At 47.7% G+C, this 14,644-nt stretch overlaps 1 protein-coding gene across 1 annotated transcript in view; it reads left to right on the top strand.

The window, feature by feature from the left end:
* PTPN4 (protein tyrosine phosphatase non-receptor type 4) overlaps nucleotides 1-14,644 on the top strand; it is a 74,760-nt gene that overhangs the window by 40,805 nt on the left and 19,311 nt on the right. Inside the window, exons 12-15 of the mRNA XM_069732655.1 lie at nucleotides 2,211-2,383; nucleotides 5,468-5,536; nucleotides 11,768-11,902; nucleotides 12,181-12,339. Coding sequence (XP_069588756.1) covers nucleotides 2,211-2,383; nucleotides 5,468-5,536; nucleotides 11,768-11,902; nucleotides 12,181-12,339 — 536 coding nt within the window. The remainder of the gene's footprint in view (nucleotides 1-2,210; nucleotides 2,384-5,467; nucleotides 5,537-11,767; nucleotides 11,903-12,180; nucleotides 12,340-14,644) is intronic.

The raw sequence follows: 14,644 nt of genomic DNA, 5'->3' as shown, positions 1-14,644 counted from the left end.
CAGGGTTGGGGTGCACACATGTATGTACAGGGTTGGGGTGCACACATGTATGTGCAGGGTTGGGGTGCACACATGCTGTGAGTGCAGGGTTGGGGTGCACACATGTATGTACAGGGTTGGGGTGCACACATGCAGTGATTGCGGGGTTGGGGTGCACACATGCTGTGACTGCAGGGTTGGGGTGCACACATGCTGTGATTGCGGGGTGGGTGCCCACATGCTGTGATTATGGGGTTGAGGTGCACACATGCTGTGACTGCAGGGTTGGGGTGCACACATGCTGTGATTGCAGGGTTGGGAAATACATGCTGTGACTGCAGGGTTGGGGTGCACACATGCTGTGATTATGGGGTTGGGGTGCACACATGCTGTGATTGCGGGGTGGGTGCACACATGCTCTGACTGCAGGGTTGGGGTGCACACGTATGTACGGGATTGGAGTGCACACATTCTGTGATTATGAGGTTGGGGTGCACACATGCTGTGACTGCGGGGCCTGGTGCACATGCTGTAAGTGCAGGGTTGGGGTGCACAAATGCTGTGATTGCGGGGTGGATGCACACGTGCTGTAAGTGCAGGGTTGGGGTGCACACATGCTGTGATTACGGGGTGGATGCACACATGCTGTAAGTGCAGGGTTGGGGTGCACACATGCTGTGATTACGGGGTGGATGCACACATGCTGTAAGTGCAGGGTTGGGGTGCACACATGCTGTGATTACGGGGTGGGTGCACACGTGCTGTGATTACGGGGTGGGTGCACACATGCTGTGATTACGGGGTGGATGCACACATGCTGTAAGTGCAGGGTTGGGGTGCACACATGCTGTGATTACGGGGTGGGTGCACACGTGCTGTGATTACGGGGTGGGTGCACACATGCTGTAAGTGCAGGGTTGGGGTGCACACATGCTGTGATTACGGGGTGGTTGCACACATGCTGTGATTACGGGGGGGTGCACACATGCTGTGATTACGGGGTGGGTGCACACATGCTGTGATTACGGGGTGGGTGCACACATGCTGTGATTACGGGGTGGGTGCACACATGCTGTGATTACGGGGTGGGTGCACACATGCTGTGATTACGGGGTGGGTGCACACATGCTGTGATTACGGGGTGGGTGCACACATGCTGTGATTACGGGGTGGGTGCACACATGCTGTGATTACGGGGGGGTGCACACATGCTGTGATTACGGGGTGGGTGCACACATGCTGTGATTACGGGGTGGGTGCACACATGCTGTGATTACGGGGTGGGTGCACACATGCTGTGATTACGGGGTGGGTGCACACATGCTGTGATTACGGGGTGGGTGCACACATGCTGTGATTACGGGGTGGGTGCACACATGCTGTGATTACGGGGTGGGTGCACACATGCTGTGATTACGGGGTGGGTGCACACATGCTGTGATTACGGGGTGGGTGCACACATGCTGTGATTACGGGGGGGTGCACACATGCTGTGATTACGGGGTGGGTGCACACATGCTGTGATTACGGGGTGGGTGCACACATGCTGTGATTACGGGGGGGTGCACACATGCTGTGATTACGGGGTGGGTGCACACATGCTGTAAGTGCAGGGTTGGGGTGCACACATGCTGTGATTACGGGGTGGTTGCACACATGCTGTGATTACGGGGGGGTGCACACATGCTGTGATTACGGGGGGGGTGCACACATGCTGTGATTACGGGGTGGGTGCACACATGCTGTGATTACGGGGTGGGTGCACACATGCTGTGATTACGGGGTGGGTGCACACATGCTGTGATTACGGGGTGGGTGCACACATGCTGTGATTACGGGGTGGGTGCACACATGCTGTGATTACGGGGTGGGTGCACACATGCTGTGATTACGGGGTGGGTGCACACATGCTGTGATTACGGGGTGGGTGCACACATGCTGTGATTACGGGGGGGTGCACACATGCTGTGATTACGGGGTGGGTGCACACATGCTGTAAGTGCAGGGTTGGGGTGCACACATGCTGTGATTACGGGGTGGGTGCACACATGCTGTAAGTGCAGGGTTGGGGTGCACACATGCTGTGATTACGGGGTGGGTGCACATGGTTCTCCTGTCTTGTTGTCAGATGACGGTTTCTGGTTATCTTCTCTGGAGGGGGATGAGATGTGGGGGTCATGGCGTCGTCTTCTGACCCTCGTGGTCACTCTCATCGTCGATCTGTTTTTCAGAATGAATACCGAGAGACCGTGCTGGGATTTAACATGGTGAATTACCGAGCCTGCAAGAATGTGTGGAAGACGTGCGTAGAGCACCACACCTTCTTCCGGCTGGACTCTCCGCTGCCTCCTCACAAGAACTTCTTTGCTCACTATTTTACGTTGGGTTCCCGCTTCCGGTACTGGTGAGTCTTCCGTGTCCACACCGTAGAAAATCCAACCATCGGCGATCACACAGCTCGCAGCCCTAAAATAAGAGGGAAATAGAGGGGACACGAGGCGTCTGATTTGACATAACGTTCACTGATTTTTCCCAGTGAGAATGGTGTAGCTGTGTGTTTATTAACCCCTTTCTGGCATTGGACGTTCTATTCCATCCATGTGGCCTGGGACTTAATTCCCATGGACGGAATAGTACGTCAGAGGCGATCAGTCGCGCTCACGGGGAGTGCAGCTGATCGCGGCCGGGTGTGAGCTGATTCTCACAGCTGACACCCAGCACTAAGTGCCAGGAGCGGTCACGGGATGGTTCCTGGGATCATTCCTGGGGTTGGTTCTGAGATCGTCCTGGGATCATTCCTGGGGTTGGTTCTGGGATCGGTTTTGTGGATGGTTCCTGGGATCAGTTCTGTGAATGGTTCCAGGGTCGGTTCTGGGATTGTTCCTGGGGTTGGACCTGGGATCGGTTCTGTGGGATCATTCCTGGGATTGGATCTGGGATTGGTTCTGTGAATGGTTCCAGGGTCGGTTCTGTGGATGGTTCCAGGGTTGGTTCTGGGATCGTCCTTGGGATCGGTTCTGTGAATGGTTCCAGGGTCAGCTCTGGGATCATTCCTGGGGTTGGATCTGGGATCGGTTTTGGGATAATTCCTGGGTTGGATCTGGGATCTGTCTTGGGATTATTCCTGGGGTTGGTTCTGGGATCGTCCTTGGGATTGGTTCTGTGAATGGTTCCTGGGATTGTCCCTGGGATCGGTTCTGTGAATGGTTCCAGGGCCGGTTCTGGGATCATTCCTGGGGTTGGTTCTGGGATAGTTCCTGGTGTTGGATCTGGGATCTTTTTTGGGATCATTCCTGGGGTTGGATCTGGGATCGGTTCTGTGAATGGTTCTGGGGTTGGATCTGGGATCGGTTCTGTGAATGGTTCTGGGGTTGGATCTGGGATTGGTTCTGTGAATGTTCCAGGGTTGGTTCTGTGAATTTTTCCAGGGTCGGTTCTGGGATCGTTCCTGAGGATGGACCTGGGATCGTTTTTGAGATCGGTTCTGTGACTGGTTCCAGGGTCGGTTCTGCGATCATTCCTGGGGTTGGATCTGGGATTGATTCTGTGACTGATTCCAGGGTCGGTTCTGGGATCATTCCTGGGGTTGGTTTTGGGATCATGTCTGGGGTTGGATTTGGGATCGGTTCTGTGAATGGTTCTGGGGTTGGATCTGTGATCGGTTCTGTGACTGGTTCTAGGGTCGGTTCTGGGATCGTTCCTGTGGTTGGATCTGGGATCGTCCTTGGGATCGGTTCTGTGAATGGTTCTGGGGTTGGATCTGTGATCGGTTCTGTGAATGGTTCCAGGGTTGGTTCTGTGACTGGTTCTAGGGTCGGTTCTGGGATCATTCCTGTGGTTGGATCTGGGATCGTCCTTGGGACTGGTTCTGTGAATGGTTCCAGAGTTGGTTCTGGGATTGTTCCTGGGGTTGGATCTGGGATCGTCCTTGAGATTGGTTCTGTGACTGGTTCCAGGGTTGGTTCTGGGATCATTCTTGGGTCGGTTCTGGGATCATTCCTGGGTTTGGATCTGGGATTGGTTCTGTGAGTGGTTCCAGGGTTGGTTCTGGGATCGTTCCGGGGATTGGATCTGGGATCGAATCTGTGAATGATTCTGGGATCATTCCTGGGGTTGGATCTTGGATAGTTTCTGTGACTGGTTCCAGGGTCGGTTCTGTGATCGTTCCTGGGGATCGGTTCTGTGACTGGTTCCAGGGTCGGTTCTGGGGTCGCTGCTGGTCCTTTCTGTGCTGTATAGCATTTTATTGGTTATTGCTATTTCCTAACCTATAGATCCACCCTCGTTACTGACGCACTGATGGTCACCCAGCTTTCCCATACCCCTGAACCTTGGTGATAAATGCCCTTTCTCTTGTACCTTCCTGATACATAACCGTTTACTCTGGAGAGCATCTTTCCTCCCTCATTGTGATGGTGCTAGAGAAGATGCTAATTTCGGAGTTCTGCACGGCGTCCCCCCGCATAGATGGGCCGAGTCCAGGCGATGGGCCGCACATTTCTGACAGATCCAGTTCCATCCTCGCTGCTTCTCTCCTCCATTCACAAGTGTCAGATATTTCGCCGCTGCTTGACAGGCCCAAGTGTGCTGGCAGAGTGTCCATTTCTAAAAATTCCCCGAGTCTTGGCTCCGGTCACATGTGCCGCCTCCGGTCTTCTCCGTATAATCTCTTGATCGCTGAGGAGAGGACATTCCCGGGGTGCTCCCCCTGGTCTGCGGACATATGAGCCGGGGCTCAGCACCTGCTGCTTCTGGCTCTCGTCTTATCGTGAGCCTCGCTGCACTTTCAGCCATTTAATTGCTCCAATGTCAGACTTTCCAGCGTTGCTTCCTGACCTGCATCCTCCAGATTTCTGTGCTGGGAAATTCCTTAACCCCTTAAAGATTCCATTTTTTTTTGTTTGTTTGTTTTTGCATTTTTATTTTTCCCTCCTTTTCTTCCAAGTGTTAGAACCTTTTCCATTCTTCAGCAGCGTGGCTGTACCAGGGATTATTTTTCATTAAATTTAATTTTATAATTTGATCTCACTCCTACAGACAAGATGGTAATTTGCTTTTATTTAATTGTTTCCCTTTTTTATATATATTTTTTAATGGGGAAAAGGGGGAATAGAAACTTGTGTTTCTTTTTATTATTTTTTAAATATTATATCTGTTTATAGATTTATTTTTTTTTTTTTTGCTGGATTTGATCATGTGATTGTTTAATCACTTTTTCTATGAACTGAAATGTAACTCACAAGCTGGGCTTTATAGGCGTATCAAGATGGCGGCAACGGAGACCTTCCGTAGACCCTCATCTGCCATAGTAACCCCTCGGCATCATGTGATTGTGTACAGGGGGTTGGAGTGTCTCCACTCTAATAGCTGCCCCCCGTAAAGCACAGTAATGATTTTCTCTGTGATCACGTCTCACATTCTGCCTTAATGACTCTGCGGCGTCCTGATCCCTGCGCCGTCACTAATGGCTCCGCTACTGTCTTTACAGCGGGAGGACGGAGGTGCAGTCCGTGCAGTATGGGAAGGAGAAGGCCAACAAGGATCGAGTGTTTGCCAGGTGAGATGAGCGTCAGTGACTGTATAATGGATGGGATGTTACAGCATTACATTCACAGGGCTCCGTCAAGAAAAGAAAGGAAGAAACAATGTAGCTCCGGGAGGATTCTGCCAATGTGATGTCTAGTAAGGCCTCTTTCACACTTCCGTCTTTTTCCTCCCGTCGAGTTTTGAAAAAACAGGATCCTGCAAATTTTTCTGTAGGATCCTGTTTTTTCCCATAGACTTGTACTAGCGACGTATTGTGACGGATGGACATCCGTTTCATCCGTCGTAAAATAGCGGTCCGTCTTGCGGAGAAAACATTCAACTTTATCTGCATGTCAGAAAATCGCTCAGCGACGGATCCTGCGCTGTCCGTCGTCGGCTTTAATGGAAGCCTATGGACGCAGAATCCGTCGCTGACCGTCACACACAGGAATCCAGCGACGTATCCCGTTTTTTCATTCAGAGCATGCCTGAAACCATTTTTGAAGTCAGGGAAATCTCTCTCTCTCATGACGTACCCCGAACGACGGAAGTGTGAAAGAGGCCTTATGTACAGAGTTACACAAGCAGGAGATGTGTCCATCATGTAGATGTGGCTGCGGCTTTCCCAGAATCCAATAATCACGCTGAGGAATTTTTACTAAGCTGAATACACCAATATTATATATCCTGCCAATATAACTACTATAATACTGCTCCTATGTACAAGAATATAACTACTATAATACTGCTCCTATGTACAAGAATATAACTACTATAATACTGCCCCTATGTACAAGAATATAACTACTATAATACTGCTCCTATGTACAAGAATATAACTACTATAATACTGCTCCTATGTACAAGAATATAACTACTATAATACTGCTCCTATGTACAAGAATATAACTACTATAATACTGCCCCTATGTACAAGAATATAACTACTATAATACTGCTCCTATGTACAAGAATATAACTACTATAATACTGCTCCTATGTACAAGAATATAACTACTATAATACTGCTCCTATGTACAAGAATATAACTACTATAATACTGCTCCTATGTACAAGAATATAACTACTATAATACTGACCATATGTACAAGAATATAACTACTATAATACTGCTCCTATGTACAAGAATATAACTACTATAATACTGCTCCTATGTACAAGAATATAACTACTATAATACTGCCCCTATGTACAAGAATATAACTACTATAATACTGCCCCCTATGTACAAGAATATAACTACTATAGTACTGCTCCTATGTACAAGAATATAACTACTATAATACTGCTCCTATGTACAAGAATATAACTACTATTATACTGCCCCTATGTACAAGAATATAACTACTATAATACTGCCCCTATGTACAAGAATATAACTACTATAATACTGCTCCTATGTACAAGAATATAACTACTATAATACTGCTCCTATGTACAAGAATATAACTACTATAATACTGACCATATGTACAAGAATATAACTACTATAATACTGCTCCTATGTACAAGAATATAACTACTATAATACTGCTCCTATGTACAGGAATATAACCACTATAATACTGCTCCTATGTACAAGAATATAACTACTATAATACTGACCATATGTACAAGAATATAACTACTATAATACTGCTCCTATGTACAAGAATATAACTACTATAATACTGCTCCTATGTACAGGAATATAACCACTATAATACTGCTCCTATGTACAAGAATATAACTACTATAATACTGACCATATGTACAAGAATATAACTACTATAATACTGCTCCTATGTACAAGAATATAACTACTATAATACTGCCCCTATGTACAAGAATATAACTACTATAATACTGCCCCCTATGTACAAGAATATAACTACTATAGTACTGCTCCTATGTACAAGAATATAACTACTATAATACTGCCCCTATGTACAAGAATATAACTACTATAATACTGCTCCTATGTACAAGAATATAACTACTATAATACTGCTCCTATGTACAAGAATATAACTACTATAATACTGCTCCTATGTACAAGAATATAACTACTATAATACTGCTCCTATGTACAAGAATATAACTACTATAATACTGCCCCCTATGTACAAGAATATAACTACTATAATACTGCTCCTATGTACAAGAATATAACTACTATAATACTGCTCCTATGTACAAGAATATAACTACTATAATACTGCTCCTATGTACAAGAATATAACTACTATAATACTGCTCCTATGTACAAGAATATAACTACTATAATACTGCTCCTATGTACAAGAATATAACTACTATAATACTGGTCCTATGTACAAGAATATAACTACTATAATACTGCTCCTATGTACAAGAATATAACTACTATAATACTGCCCCTATGTACAAGAATATAACTACTATAATACTGTCCCTATGTACAAGAATATAACTACTATAATACTGCTCCTATGTACAAGAATATAACTACTATAATACTGCCTCCTATGTACAAGAAAATAACTACTATAATACTGCCCCTATGTACAAGAATATAACTACTATAATACTGCCCCTATGTACAAGAATATAACTATAATACTGCTCCTATGTACAAGAATATAACTACTATAATACTGCTCCTATATACAAGAATATAACTACTATAATACTGCTCCTACGTACAAGAATATAACTACTATAATACTGCTCCTACGTACAAGAATATAACTACTATAATACTGCTCCTATGTACAAGAATATAACTACTATAATACTGCTCCTATATACAAGAATATAACTACTATAATACTGCTCCTACGTACAAGAATATAACTACTATAATACTGCTCCTACGTACAAGAATATAACTACTATAATACTGCTCCTACGTACAAGAATATAACTACTATAATACTGCTCCTATGTACAAGAATATAACTACTATAATACGGCTCCTATGTACAAGAATATAACTACTATAATACTGCTCCTACGTACAAGAATATAACTACTATAATACTGCTCCTATGTACAAGAATATAACTACTATAATACTGCCCCCATGTATAAGTATATAGCCCCTATAATACTTCTATGTACACGTATGTACCGGTTATATTTTTATTACGAGCCGTTACATTATATCTCTTGCTCTTGTGGTTTCTTCGCCGATTCTGATGATTCCTCCGTACTGTCAGGTTGTGGCTCAGGATCTTGCAGTTGGTCTCGTCGATCACAGGGTTAATCTGCAGAGAAATACGTGGTTCATTCTTGTGGTATCCGTGTTGCCGGGCTTAACAGGAAACGCAGAAAAATAGAACAAGTGGGAGGGTCCCGGGGCTGAAAACTGTTTATTAGAGCTTCAAATACCCACTATTATGCGGAGCTCCCGATTCCCGGCCCAACACGGAGATTGTGTAGACCCCAGAGTCTCCCGCCTCATCCGGTCAGGTGAGACCCCGCAGAGTCATCTGCCCCAATGTGTCCAATGCCAGGCGGCTACGATGGCCAGTTATGTCCAGGGGGTGGCTCGTTAGGTGCGTGTTTATTGCTAATGTTTGCTGCCCGTGGTGCGGGTCACACAACTTTCCAGAGCATCGCATATCCCCTCAACCCTTCTGGGTCTGAAGATGAGGAAAGTGTTATTAAAAGATGCTCGTCTCCGTCTTTGGCCATAAAGTGTTATCTCGGGAGACTTGTGCTACAGTTTAGCCTATGTCTGGCCCCTCATATTGCCACCATCCACCTATAAACGGGGTAAAAATTCTTATATTTTTGTGCAATGTGCGACTTTTCTTCCCCCAGTGGCCACAGCCTTTGATAAATTCTCCCCTTCGTAGTTTGCTCCTCGCCGCTTGCTGCCATTGAATGGAAGTGTTGTGCTGATGGTGCTGTCACAATGTATCGGGGCAGGTAGGAGAGGGCTTAGTGTTAGTGGGGGTCCGGGTCCCGAGACCCTCTCAGATCAGTGGAAGCTTCGAGGGGTGTATGGACTCAATCCTGGGGGTCTAAGGACACGTATCCCCCCCCGATCACCAACACTGCACATCTTCTACAATGTATAGAACGTTTTATACAATATTTATCCTTTTGAGCCTTAAGTCGCGATTGGAGAGAGATTGCAGTTGTATTTACTCTCGTCTAGACTGATACATTGTAACAAGACCCTCAGCAGTGTGAGCAGAACTCGATCAGGGTCAATGCACCCAGTCAATGGCAGCAAGCAGAGGTCTTGAAAGTCTTTATAGAAGACTTGAGATTCCAATTCACCAAAGTTTCAGAACTTCTATCTATTTTATGACCGATCTGCATAAAACATGAGTGTTCCTGTGAAGTGATGGATGTGATAGCAGGTGGGGGTCTCGCAGGCAGGGGGTCTCGCAGTTGTCTGCTCTCTGAGAATATGAAATACACTGCTCAAAAAAATAAAGGGAACACTTAAACAACAGAATATAACTCCAAGTAAATCAAACTTCTGTGATCCCAAACTGTCCACTTAGGAAGCAACAATGTTTGACAATCACTTTCACATGCTGTTGTGCAATTGGAATAGACAACAGATGGAAATTATTGGCAATTATCAAGACTCCCCCCAATAAAGGAGTGGTTCTGCAGGTGGGGAACACAGACCATATCTCAGGAACAATGCTTTCTGGCTGATGTTTTGGTCACTTTTGAATGTTGGTTGTGCTTTCACACTCGTGGTAGCATGAGACGGACTCTACAACCCACACAAGTGGCTCAGGTAGTTCAGCTCATCCAGGATGGCACATCAACGCGAGCTGTGGGAAGAAGGTTTGCTGTGTCTGTCAGCGTAGTGTCCAGAGGCTGGTGGTGCTACCAGGAGACAGGCCAGTACACCAGGAGACGTGGAGGGGGCCGTAGGAGGGCAACAACCCAGTAGCAAATGTGCATGTGTCTGCACAAACGTTTAGAAACCGACTCCATGAGGATGGTGTGAGTGCCCGACGTCCACAGATGGGGGTTGTGCTCACAGTCCAACACCGTGCAGGACGCTTGGCATTTGCCACAGAACACCAGGATTGGCAAATTCTCCACTGGCGCCCTGTGCTCTTCACAGATGAAAGCAGGTTCACACTGAGCACATGTGACAGACGTGACAGAGTCTGGAGACGCCGTGGAGAGCGATCTGCTGCCTGCAACATCCTTCAGCATGACCGGTTTGGCAGTGGGTCAGTAATGGTGTGGGGTGGCATTTCTTTGGAGGGCCCCACAGCCCTCTATGTGCTCGCCAGAGGTAGCCTGACTGACATTAGGTACCGAGATGAGATCCTCAGACCCCTTGTGAGACCATATGCTGGTGCGGTTGGCCTTGGGTTCCTCCTAATCCAGGACAATGCCAGACCTCATGTGGCTGAAGTGTGTCAGCAGTTCCTGCAAGATGAAGGCATTGAAGCTATGGACTGGCCGCCCGTTCTCCAGACCTGAATCCGATTGAACACATCTGGGACATCATGTCTCGCACCATCCACCAATGTTACGCTGCGCCACAGACTGTCCAGGAGTAGGCGGATGCTTTAGTCCAGGTCTGGGAGGAGATCCCTCAGGAGACTATCTGCCACATCATCAGGAGCATGCCCAGGTGTTGTAGGGAGGTTATACAGGCACGTGGAGGCCACACACACTACTGAGCATCATTTCCTTGTCATGAGGCATTTCCACTGAAGTTGGATCAGCCTGTAACTTCATTTTCCACTTTGATTTTGAGCATCATTCCAACTCCAGATTTCCGTGGGATATTAGTTGTGATTTACGTTGATCATTTTTAGGTTTTATTGTTCTCAACATATTCCACTATGTAATGAATACAAATTTACAACTGGAATATTTCATTCAGTGATATCTAGGATGTGGGATTTTAGTTATCCCTTTATTTTTTTGAGCAGTCTATTTACACCATGAGTAGTCGGGGGGCTCTCGTCTTTTGTGGATGCGGGGAGATGTCACCGGGAGGACGGGCAGCTGAGAAAAGGTGAATGACAGCAGGTTACGAGGCCACCGGTGCTGAAAATATGAAAATAAACCAGGGGTTTGTTACTACGGGACAGTCACCCCCAGAAATCTGTTTGGATCCTGCAGTGTGTATCACGGTGTGCAGCCCATCTCCGTACACATATACAAGTGTCAGTCGTCACTGCCGTCCTGGCATTGTGTTCATAGAGGGAGTTATGGCTGCCCTGTGCTGCGTCTCTTCTGTAGAATGGCAGAACTGATCTGATGCTGATCATTGTCTCCTCAGGTCTCCCAGTAAACCATTGTCACGTAAACTGGTCAGCGATATGGACTGGGAGGTGGTGAGCAGGAACTCCCTGTCCAACGAGAGGCTGGAGACCCAGAGCCTGCCGTCCCGCTCGCCGCCTGGAAGCCCCAATCAGTACGTAGCCTGCATGATCCGTGCCAGCGCATATTCGTGGAGGCCGTGGCATTGCCACCTCGGGGCTGCCACTCTGCTCTCCCAGACTCCTGAATGGGCAGGAGATGAACTTGTATCCATGTTCAGGATTGATCAGCTCTGGGATTGGTGATGGTTGTTGCTTCAGTCGTCACCCATCTTTTCCGGCAGCAGATAGCACAGCGGGATGACGTGGCCTCTTACTGGCGGGGGATCTGCTTCTTTGTGTCTTCGGTGACAGTTCTTTTTTACCATTGCAGCCGGAGCGCCACGTTCACTCAGGAGGGCACGCGGCTTCGTCCTCTGTCAGTCGGGCACCTGGTAGATCACGTGGTCCACGCGTCCCCTGGCAAAGTCTTCACAAACCACAGATCGCCGTCCTCTACACAGGCCAACAGCATTATCCTGGACTCTCCGCGGTAAGTGTTGGGGGCCACGCCAGCCGCGTATCTGTGGAGGAGGCTGCAGACCCCACACTACAGGGCTGAGTGTAGGCTCCAGGACGGCGGCTGCTGTAGACACCAGGACGACGGTGGCTGCTGTGTAGGCTCCAGGGCAGCAGCTGCTGTAGACACCAGGATGACGGTGGCTGCTGTGTAGTCCCCAGGACGGCGGCTGCTGTAGGCCGTGGTCAGACTCTGCATTGTGGTGGGACCGCTGGTTTTCAGGACTTACTCCTTGGTACTGAGAGCAGCAGTGCAAGCCCCCCGAGGTCCGCTCCCGGTAATCTGGGCGATGGCAGACTGCACCCTAATAACTGGATGTAAAGTTACTGTCTGCGTCCGAGGGGTCTAGTGCAGTGTTAAATACTGACATCCCTGGGGGTCTGCAAAAGTCTTTGTGTCTTCATGGCAAGGACGGAAGTGAGGACTGAAGATCGAGGATAAAGAGAGAGTAAAAGATGGCGGACGCGGGAGAGAGGACGGAAGATGGAGGACATGGGAGAAAGAGGATAAAAGATGGAGGACGAGGGAGGGAGAGAGGACGGAAGATGGAGGACGAGGGAGAGAGGACGGAAGATGGAGGATGTGGGAGAGAGAGGATAAAAGATGGAGGATGTGGGACAGAGGATGAAAGATGGAGGACACGGGAGAGAGGATAAAAGATGGAGGACATGGGAGAGAGGATAAAAGATGGAGGACGAGGGAGAGAGGATAAAAGATGGAGGACATGGGAGAGAGAGGATAAAAGATGGAGGACACGGGAGAGAGGATAAAAGATGGAGGACGAGGGAGAGAGGATAAAAGATGGAGGACGAGGGAGAGAGGATAAAAGATGGAGGACGAGGGAGAGAGAGGATAAAAGATGGAGGACGAGGGAGAGAGGATAAAAGATGGAGGACATGGGAGAGAGGATAAAAGATGGAGGACGAGGGAGAGAGAGGATAAAAGATGGAGGATGTGGGAGAGAGGATGAAAGATGGAGGACACGGGAGAGAGGATAAAAGATGGAGGACATGGGAGAGAGAGGATAAAAGATGGAGGACACGGGAGAGAGGATAAAAGATGGAGGACGAGGGAGAGAGGATAAAAGATGGAGGACAAGGGAGAGAGGATAAAAGATGGAGGACAAGGGAGAGAGGATAAAAGATGGAGGACATGGGAGAGAGGCTAAAAGATGGAGGACGAGGGAGAGAGAGGATAAAAGATGGAGGACGAGGGAGAGAGAGGATAAAAGATGGAGGACGAGGGAGAGAGAGGATAAAAGATGGAGGACGAGGGAGAGAGGATAAAAGATGGAGGACAAGGGAGAGAGGATAAAAGATGGAGGACATGGGAGAGAGGCTAAAAGATGGAGGACGAGGGAGAGAGAGGATAAAAGATGGAGGACGAGGGAGAGAGGATAAAAGATGGAGGACGAGGGAGAGAGAGGATAAAAGATGGAGGACGAGGGAGAGAGGATAAAAGATGGAGGATGTGGGAGAGAGGATGAAAGATGGAGGACACGGGAGAGAGGATAAAAGATGGAGGACACGGGAGAGAGGATAAAAGATGGAGGACGAGGGAGAGAGGATAAAAGATGGAGGACGAGGGAGAGAGAGGATAAAAGATGGAGGACGAGGGAGAGAGAGGATAAAAGATGGAGGACGAGGGAGAGAGGATAAAAGATGGAGGACGAGGGAGAGAGAATAAAAGCTGGAGGACATGGGAGAGAGGATAAAAGATGGAGGACGAGGGAGAGAGAGGATAAAAGATGGAGGACGAGGGAGAGAGAGGATAAAAGATGGAGGACGAGGGAGAGAGAGGATAAAAGATGGAGGACGAGGGAGAGAGGATAAAAGATGGAGGACGAGGGAGAGAGGATAAAAGATGGAGGACATGGGAGAGAGAGGATAAAAGATGGAGGACGAGGGAGAGAGAGGATAAAAGATGGAGGACGAGGGAGAGAGGATAAAAGATAGAGGACGAGGGAGAGAGGATAAAAGATGGAGGACGAGGGAGAGAGGATAAAAGATGGAGGACATGGGAGAGAGAGGATAAAAGATGGAGGACGAGGGAGAGAGAGGATAAAAGATGGAGGACGAGGGAGAGAGGATAAAAGATGGAGGACATGGGAGAGAGAGGATAAAAGATGGAGGACGAGGGAGAGAGAGGATAAAAGATGGAGGATGTGGGAGAGAGGATGAAAGATGGAGGACACGGGAGAGAGGATAAAAGATGGAGGACATGGGAGAGAGAGGATAAAAGATGGAGGACACGGGAGAGAGGATAAAAGATGGAGGAC

This window comes from Ranitomeya imitator, chromosome 7 (assembly GCF_032444005.1).
Source record: "Ranitomeya imitator isolate aRanImi1 chromosome 7, aRanImi1.pri, whole genome shotgun sequence".
Taxonomy (NCBI): domain Eukaryota; kingdom Metazoa; phylum Chordata; class Amphibia; order Anura; family Dendrobatidae; genus Ranitomeya; species Ranitomeya imitator.
This window is presented reverse-complemented; position numbering and strand designations above follow the sequence as displayed.